This window comes from Myotis davidii, unplaced genomic scaffold, assembly GCF_000327345.1.
Source record: "Myotis davidii unplaced genomic scaffold, ASM32734v1 scaffold252, whole genome shotgun sequence".
In the NCBI taxonomy this organism is placed as follows: Eukaryota; Metazoa; Chordata; class Mammalia; order Chiroptera; family Vespertilionidae; genus Myotis; species Myotis davidii.
In genome coordinates this window covers 2,900,679-2,909,598 of record NW_006283768.1, presented here as the reverse complement: position 1 = coordinate 2,909,598, position 8,920 = coordinate 2,900,679, and the positions used below count along the sequence as shown (strand labels likewise).

At 40.3% G+C, this 8,920-nt stretch overlaps 1 protein-coding gene across 1 annotated transcript in view; it reads left to right on the top strand.

The window, feature by feature from the left end:
- Nucleotides 1–8,920, top strand: part of BMPR1B (bone morphogenetic protein receptor type 1B) — a 58,614-nt gene that overhangs the window by 30,327 nt on the left and 19,367 nt on the right. Inside the window, exons 6-7 of the mRNA XM_006753897.2 lie at nt 1,568–1,760; nt 3,024–3,321. Of these exons, the coding sequence (XP_006753960.1) occupies nt 1,568–1,760; nt 3,024–3,321 (491 nt within the window). The remainder of the gene's footprint in view (nt 1–1,567; nt 1,761–3,023; nt 3,322–8,920) is intronic.

Here is an 8,920-nt window from a genome sequence, read left to right as displayed (position 1 = left end):
AGTGAGAGAGGGGAATAGAAGCATCAATAATGAGGGAGAATCATTAATCGCTGCCTCCTTCACACCCCCTACTGGGGATCTGCAACCAGGGTATATGCCCTTGTCCAGAATAGAACCTGGGACTTTTCAGTCCCCAGGCCAACACTCTATCCACTGAGCCGAGGGCTGGAATGTGTGTTCTTGATGTTTGTGAGAATGAACCAAATGTAAGTTAAATGAAACTAGTGAAGGAAAAATATCAATATTACAGATTTAAGATCTTGTTTTAAGACAATCCAACGTGTGCAAAAATATGTGAGTATCTCACCTTGATACTAATTTGTTATATATTTTAACATAAGGGGAAAATTCATGCCCTATATATCTTTTTGTCAAATATCTTTATGTATCAATTGTTAAGGAAGGAATATCTTAGGGTAGTTGTAACAATTAAGATAGTTATGCCTGGCCTGCGTGGTTCAGTGATTGAGCGTTGACCTATGAACCAGGAGGTCATAGTTCTAGTGCCAGTCAGGGCACCTGCAGGAGACAACCTATCAATGATTCTCTCTCATCCTGAAGTTCCTCTATCCCTCTCCCTTCCTCTCTGAAATCAATAAAAATATGTTTTTAAAATATAGTTTGTGTCTTCCCACTATATATGTTCATATATGCATTTATTGAATACATAGTATATATTCAATAAATGGTAACATTATTTTTTATTCATAACCTATTTATCTGACCCTATAATGGTAAAGAAAGTGAAGTAAATTCTCTAATTGAACATTAAGCCTCTTAAGTGAAGAATCTTTTGTGAAAAATCTTTCTAGCCATGGCCAGCATGACTCAGTGATTAGAGCATTGGCCCAAAGGATCTGGGGTTGGATTTCCAGTCAAGGGCATGTACCTGGGTTGCAGATTTGATCCCTGGGTCTTGTAGGGAAGGCAACTAATTGATGCATTTCTCTCATATTGATGTTTCCCTCTCCCCCTCCCTCCATCCTCCCTTCCATTCTCTCTAAAACTCAGTGGAAAAACATATCCTAAGTGAGGATTAGCAATAACAAAAAGATCTTTTCAGTATGTGTTATTAACCCAGCCTTGTTAAGCAAAGTATTCTAAACTGTGTATTTGTGTGTAGGGTGTGTGTGTGTGTGTGTGTGTGTGTGTGTGTGTTGCTAATTCAGGGACGTGTTAGAGAGTACAGAGCATTATGTACAGCTGTATGTTTTTCAATGTTTATATTTCTGAAAGCGTGGTAACTCCTTTATCATAAAAGCAGTTGTACCCATTTTACATAAAATAATTCTTTTTTTTTCTTTTTGGAGTCACAATTATAGTGATTGTATCTTACAGGCATTTTATTTATACAATCAAGCCTTAAAAGAGATATCTGAGAATGAAGTATAGAATGAAAGTTTAGGTAGAGAAAGACCAGAAACATTTGCTAAATCAAATAGAAACTTAAATAAACCGGCTAACTCTAATTTAGATGCAGTAATTGTTTCTTCTCTGGAGGGGAAAAAAGATTAAACAAATCTGTAGTGCTATGAATATACTAACAGTGTGTTTTGGGGTCTAACAGGTCCAAAGGACTATCGCTAAGCAGATTCAGATGGTGAAACAGATTGGGAAGGGTCGCTACGGGGAAGTTTGGATGGGAAAGTGGCGTGGCGAAAAGGTGGCCGTGAAAGTTTTCTTCACCACCGAGGAGGCCAGCTGGTTCCGCGAGACGGAGATTTATCAGACGGTGTTGATGAGGCATGAAAACATTTTGGGTGAGTGTACAGCGTGGTCCAGGTTTTTCTAGCTTTTCTCTATTTTTCTGTTAACATCTGCATATGAACTCATCTGTCTTGACCCATTCTGAAATATATAGACATTTTCTTCTTGGCGTGAGCCCAGGGACATTGTAAGCTTCCAAGGGGAGACCTCACAGGAGGCATGACTAAGGCACTTTTGTGAATGAGCAGTGGGATGGACATGGAGTCCTCTCCAGGAAATGCAAATACAATACGGGCATTTCTTCAGGTTGCTGAGGGTTTTAAAGGAGCAATTTTTTTGTTTAAATGTTGTGGAAAGATATAAGAATTTTATCTGAGTTTATAATAAAACTCTGGTTTATTATATCCAGAGTTGATACGGATAATTGATTCCTTTTTATTTTCTCAAGTTAGAAATGACCTAGTTCAGTGGTTGGCAAGCTCATTAGTCAACAGAGCCAAATATCAACAGTACAACGATTGAAATTTCTTTTGAGAGCCACATTTTTTAAACTTAAACTATATAGGTAGGTACAGTGTTATTAACTTAATTAGGGTACTCCTAAACTGGCCTTTGCTAAAAACGTCCTCTAAACTATAGAGGTAGGTACATTGTTATTAACTTAATTAGGGTACTCCTAAGCTGGCCTTTGCTAAAAACATCCTCAATCTGATTGAGGTACATTCACTGAGGTCGACCCCTTCCAACTCGCCCATCCACACTGGTCTTGTATACTTGTTTCATCTATCTCCTTTCCGAAAACCGACTTCTGTGCATGGGCCATGAAGTTTCAATCGCATTGTACGTGTGCGCCCGCATGTGGTATTTTGTGGAAGAACCACACTCAAGGGGCCAAAGAGCCGCATATGGCTCACGAGCCGCGGTTTGCCAACCACTGACCTAGTTGGATCATTCAACTGCAAAGGGTGGAAGTTGATCTGAAGTGTCGCTTTGACTGGGGTTCCTGTTTTATAAGCAGTGGCTTGTGTATGACTATAATACCAGGAGCTGTCTACTGTGAATTGGAAAGCATTTAAATATCCGCAGCTGATTAAAAAGAGGTCATGTTTTCAGAAACAAACTCTTAATTGTTCTCTACCCCTCTTGTTTTGATTGACATTAGTAAGTTCATACTGTGAGGGGCATAGTTAGAAAACTGAATGAAATGCTAAACAAAAGACACCTATGACAAAGCATGGTAGTTGAGAATATGAATTATTCCTGATAATATCCAGAAGACACTTAGCTCCAAATCTTTTTATCTTCTTTTCTTTTAGGGTTCATTGCCGCCGATATCAAAGGGACGGGGTCCTGGACCCAGTTGTACCTAATCACAGACTATCATGAAAACGGTTCCCTCTATGATTACTTGAAGTCCACCACCCTGGATGTTAAATCGATGCTGAAATTAGCCTATTCTTCCGTCAGTGGCTTATGTCATTTACACACCGAGATCTTTAGTACCCAAGGCAAGCCAGCAATCGCCCATCGAGATCTGAAAAGTAAGAACATCCTGGTGAAGAAAAATGGCACTTGCTGTATAGCCGACCTGGGCCTGGCTGTTAAATTTATTAGGTGAGTAAGTGAGGTGAACAAATGCCCTTCTTATGATTCTTTTCTGTCCCTTGCTATAGATTATACATTGTGTAGGTCAGTGCTTCCAGGACATTTAGTAGAGGAGGAATTTTTATTGATTTTGACTTTACTTGGGAGGGAAAAAAAGAAATACTTTCTTTGCAGCACAAAGTGTTTGGGTCCATGCTACCCATTTCTATGCTCATCAGTGTCCTGGCTTCAAAACAGTGTTCGAACGTCATTGGGTTCATAGCTGTCATGAAGCTGTTCAGAAAAGAGGTAGCTAATGTCTCCGATGATGTGGCCAGAAGTCTTGGTAACATTTTAAGTAGGAAAAGGCTTCAGGGAAGATCTACAGATTATGTAGTGATAAAGGCAATGTTGTTGTTTTTTTATCTGATAAAAGAAAGATATTGCACAGGTGTTTTGTGAGAAAGAAACGAATAAACTAATAAACAGAACACAGCCCGTATTCAGCACTATTATACTATCGCTTAACCAATGACTATAACACCTGACCACATAAATCAGCAAGTGCTATAAAACAGGGGTTTTCAGATCCTGATTGGGGAGTGGTTAGGTGGGTGTGGAGTTGGGGGAGCTGCATGAAGTGATACCAGTGGCTTCTACAGCATGGGGAGGAGGAATGCTCCATGGCTGAAGCTCTATTTTGCTTACTCTCTCTATGCAGAGCAGCCCCTTTTATCTTGCAGATGACTTAGTTACAAGAAATGGTCTCTCTGCTTTGAAAATAAAACAGCCACACAAAGTGAGTTTGCAAAGCATTGGCTTAGAGGGATCATCATATACCCACCTCATAAAGAGTAAATTTAGCCCTAACTGGTTTGGCTCAGTGGATAGAGCATCAGCCTGCAGACTGAAGAGTCCCAGGTTCGATTCTGGTCCAGGGCATGTACCTGGGTTGCGGGCACATCCTCAGTAGGGGCTGTGCAGGAGGCAGCTGATTGATGTCTCTAACTCTCTATCCCTCTCCCATCCTCTCTGTAAAAAATCAATAAAATATATTTAAAAAAATAAAAGACTAAATTTAGGCTTCGTCCTTATTAAATTGTTAGATCCTCTTGTGGACTTTTTTCCAAAGATGACTCTGTAAGATGTAGGAAAGGGCACAAAGGAAAAGCCATGGAGGTGATTAAAAGTTTGGAAAATGAAATTCATGAGAAAGAACTAATGAATTTGTATTTTCACCCAGAAGTGAAGACTGAACAGGGGTTGAATAATAGGCCCCCCGCATAGGAAGGTCTTCACCATAAGAGGAAGGCAAATTGAAGCTCTTGATCTTTATTTAAAACAGCGCAGTAGGAAATGAATGGAATTGTAGAGTTAGGTTAGAAATGTGAACCTCCTGCCAATAAAGATTATTAAATCCCCCCTCTCTTTTTGAATTCTTTTTTTTGTTACCTACAAGCTTTTTCAAGACTTTTTTACAAAAAAAAAAAAATTCCCATCTTGCTTCTCAAATTAACAGCCTTTCTCTTTTCCTCCCTGTTAAATTTCTTGAGAGTTCCCAAGAATAATCTGCTTTCACAATCCAGTAATTCTTCATATCTGGTAATTTGGCTTCTCCATTCTCCACTGAATCTCCTTTATGGAGGGACAGCCTTGGTCTTGGTCACCACACGGCTTTCTGAATGTCCTCTCACTGTCCGTGGCGCCTAAGCCTTTCTTTCTCCTGTTTTTGTGAAGTGCCTTTCTAGTCCAGGTTTACCTTTTTTCTCTCTCTACACCAGTGGTTCTCAACCTTCCTAACGCTGCGACCCTTTAATACAGTTCCTCCTGTTGTGGTGACCCCCAACCATAAAATTATTTTCGTTGCTGCTTCATAACTGTAATGTTGCTACTGTTATGAATCGTAATGTAAATATTTGATATGCAGGATGTATTTTCATTGTTACAAATTGAACATAATTAAAGCATAGTGATTAATCACAAAAACAATATGTAATTATATATGTGTTTTCTTATGGTCTTAGGCGACCCCTGTGAAAGGGTCGTTTGACCCCCAAAGGGGTCACGACTATAGGTTGGCAACCCACACGTTGAGAACTGCTGCTCTAGGGTCTGCTCTCTGGCTACTGCTTAAAGGTGTTCCCTACTGCTTAAAGCAGTACACCTACTGCTCTAGGTGTTCCACTAGATTTCCTGCCATATCTGCTTTTCCTTCCTAGTTCCCAGTTTGGGTTGATCCATTTTAAAATGCGATGTGTGGGCCCGCTGGCGTGGCTCAGTGGTTTAACGTTGACCTATGAACCAGGAGGTTATGGCTAGATTCCTGGTCAGGGCACATGCCTGGGTTGTGGGCTTATTCCCCAGTGTGGGGAGTGCTGGATGCAGCCAATCAATGATTCTTTCTCCTCATTGATATTTTATCTCTCTCTCTCCCTCTCCTTTCCTTTCTGAAATCAGTAAAAAATATATATATTTTAAAAAATAAAACATGAGGTGCAGGACATTTCCTTTGTCTGGAAGTTTTTGGTTTGTGCAACTGAATAAATCCTGTTGCATGATCTCCCCACTTGAGCTGGGCCAGTTGGGTCCTCTCTACCATGTTTCTAGGCCAGGGGTCCTCAAACTTTTTACACAGGGGGCCAGTTCACTGTCCCTCAGACTGTTGGAGGGCCGGACTATAGTTTAAAAAAAAACTATGAACAAGTTCCTATGCACACTGCACATATCTTATTTTGAAGTAAAAAAACAAAACGGGAACAAATACAATATTTGTATTTGCATGTGGCCCGTGGGCCGTAGTTTGAGGACCCCTGTTTTAGGATCTGGAGGAAAGCATTTTGTAGTTGCTTCCAATTTCTAATTTTTTTTTCTATGTGTAGCTGCCAGATTTATTTTCTTGAAGCATAATTTTGAACATTATCATAATTTCATCATTTCTTATGGCTTTGGGTTAAAATTGAGCTTTTATTCTGAACACTTTTTACTTTCTCACACCTTCAGGTGTTTTTAACATGCGTTTGTCTTTACCTGAATACCCAACATCCCCTCTTCCACTTTAGATAACTATTGTTATTCTCTTACAAATCTGACTTTAAGTTCATCTTTCTTACATACTCCCATGTGACCCTGTGCAAACTCTCATGACATTTCTCACATTATCGTACAGTAATCATTGACCACTTATCTGTCGTTCACATTGGAGACTGAACGCCATGAAGGTAAAAATCATGGTTTTCTGAAATTTGCATCACCAGTGCCTTTTCTTGGTGCCCATTACTTAAGCGTTGCTTCAAAATTTTGTAAAATAGATAATTGAATGATTTCATAGGGACGACAGGATGAAGGGGGGAAAGGACCTTTTCTTTTAGGTCCAGAGATCTTACACACTCTGGATTACATCCACCTTACTAGTTTTGTACAAGTTGTACCAACTTGTATGCTCTCTTTAGCAAACCTGAAATACTTGCATTTTTTCCTTCTATTTTTCCTCCTGCCTTGTTTTTTATTGCATGATCTATAGATTGGAATGCCCATATTTCTCCATTTACCTTAATCCAATCTCAGAGTTAGTTGCCTTTAAGTCACTGTTGTTCATCCCCCGCTAGAAATAGTGATGTCATCTTTTCTACTCTAATTCCTGGCCCTTCACTTCTCATATTATAATTATTTTAGTACACGCCTCATCTTTTTTACTAGTCATTGGGCATCTTGAGAGCAAGATCCATGTACAAATTAATTAATGTATTTCCCATTCAACATGACATAGTGAGTTACCCATTATAGGTGTTCCAACATCATTTTGAAATAATAAATATTGGCCATATAAAACTAATTGAGAACTCATCTTCTATATAGACCTTAAAACAAATAAGGAAAATAGGTATCTATCATATTTATGGAACTTAGTTCTGCTGAGTATAGGGAAATAAACTGAATAACCTCTAAAATTTCATGCAAACCCTGAATCTAAGAAGTGGAGGGGAACCCAGCCTGCATGGCTCAGTGGTTGAGCATCAACCTATGAACCAGGAAGTCATGGTTCGATTCCTGGTCAGGGCATTTGCCCAGGTTGTGGGATGTATCCCCAGTGTGGGGCTTGCAGGAGGCAGCCAATCTATGATTCTCTCTTATCATTGATGTTTCTATCTCTCTCTCCCTCTTCCTTCCTCTCTGAAATCAATAAAAATACATTTTTTAAAAAAAGAAGCTGCAAAACTTATTTTTTTAAAAAAAGTGGAGAGGAATATTTCAAGGGCTAATTCAGAAATGTGTTTGGAATATATAGACTAGTTCACCAAGAAAGGAAATATTTGAGGATGCCTGTTCAGATGTGCAACTCGATGGCTGTGGAAAGCACAGATCTTATATGGCTGAGGAATCACTGTGGGACCATTTACCATTCTGGACCTCCATCTTCTCTTCTATTAAGCAGAGTTTGCATTTGATAATTTCAGATGCCCTTTCACTTTTATATTCTACTAGTGGCCTGGTGTATGAAATTCACGCACATTAAAAGGGACTTAATTAGAGGAAATATTTTAATATTGCTATTTGCCCTGTCTCTATAATAGAAATGCCAAAGATGAAAGAAAATTAGTAAAATGTATATGAAAATCTCCCTCCAGTCAGAGTCTGGGGTGTGCTGCGGGACCCAGTGTCAAGTCCCTGCCACCCGCATGCTTCTCGAAATCACACGAGACCCAGATCCAGCCAGCCCCGCCCCCATCAAGCCCCGCAGGGCAGGGGACACAGCCTCAGGTCCCCCACTAAGCCCTGCTGGGCAAGGGGCACAGCCTCAGGTCCCCCAGCCCTGGTGCCGGGGCGGGGGGGGGGCATAGCATCAGGTCTCCCAGCCCCAGAGCCTGGGCGGGGGGTGCAGCCTCAGTTCCTCCGGCATGAGGGCACAAGGGTGTGATGACCATTTGCATATTAGCTCTTTATTATATAGGATGTTTGAAAGGAACTTTGGTCTTATCAGTTTTTGAGCCTCACTTTTAAACCATGCTTTACATATTCCTTTGGCTCCCACTCTTTTCCTGACTTGCCTAATTTAGGGGTGCATGTCCATGGGTATGCGCACACACAGATATTTAGAGCTTTTTATTACAATTGGGGTCAAAGCTAACACAGGTTTGAGTTCTTAGACGTCATATGTGACCTTCCTGTGAGAACTTAACACTTTACACTACGTGGTAAGTGTTCTCTCAGGCTTTTAAGTCATTTCTGGGAGGTTCCAAGAGAAATTAAGAGCAAACTGTGCTTTAGAGATTTCCTGCACATGTAATTTTTTTAAAATCCTGAATTGGTTTCTTCATACACTGTCCTGAAAGTGATGTAAGTGCTGTTGCACTTCCTGGCCAGCACAGATTTAATCCAGGTGATGCCGTGGCAGACATTACCATTGCCCAAATCTCTCTTGGGAGGAGAAAACAGGACCCGTGAAATCCCTAGGAGGAACTTAACAAAGCTTTTTATTGTGTATCTGGAGGATCAAGGAAGCCTTCTGGTCATACACAGTCAGAATAATGTATATTTTTAGGGGGGAAATAAATCCTGGTTTGGGGGCCTCTCGGGTATTATATTTTACCTGGGTGAGGGGCTGCTGTCTGTTTTCATGCTGTCCGCACCC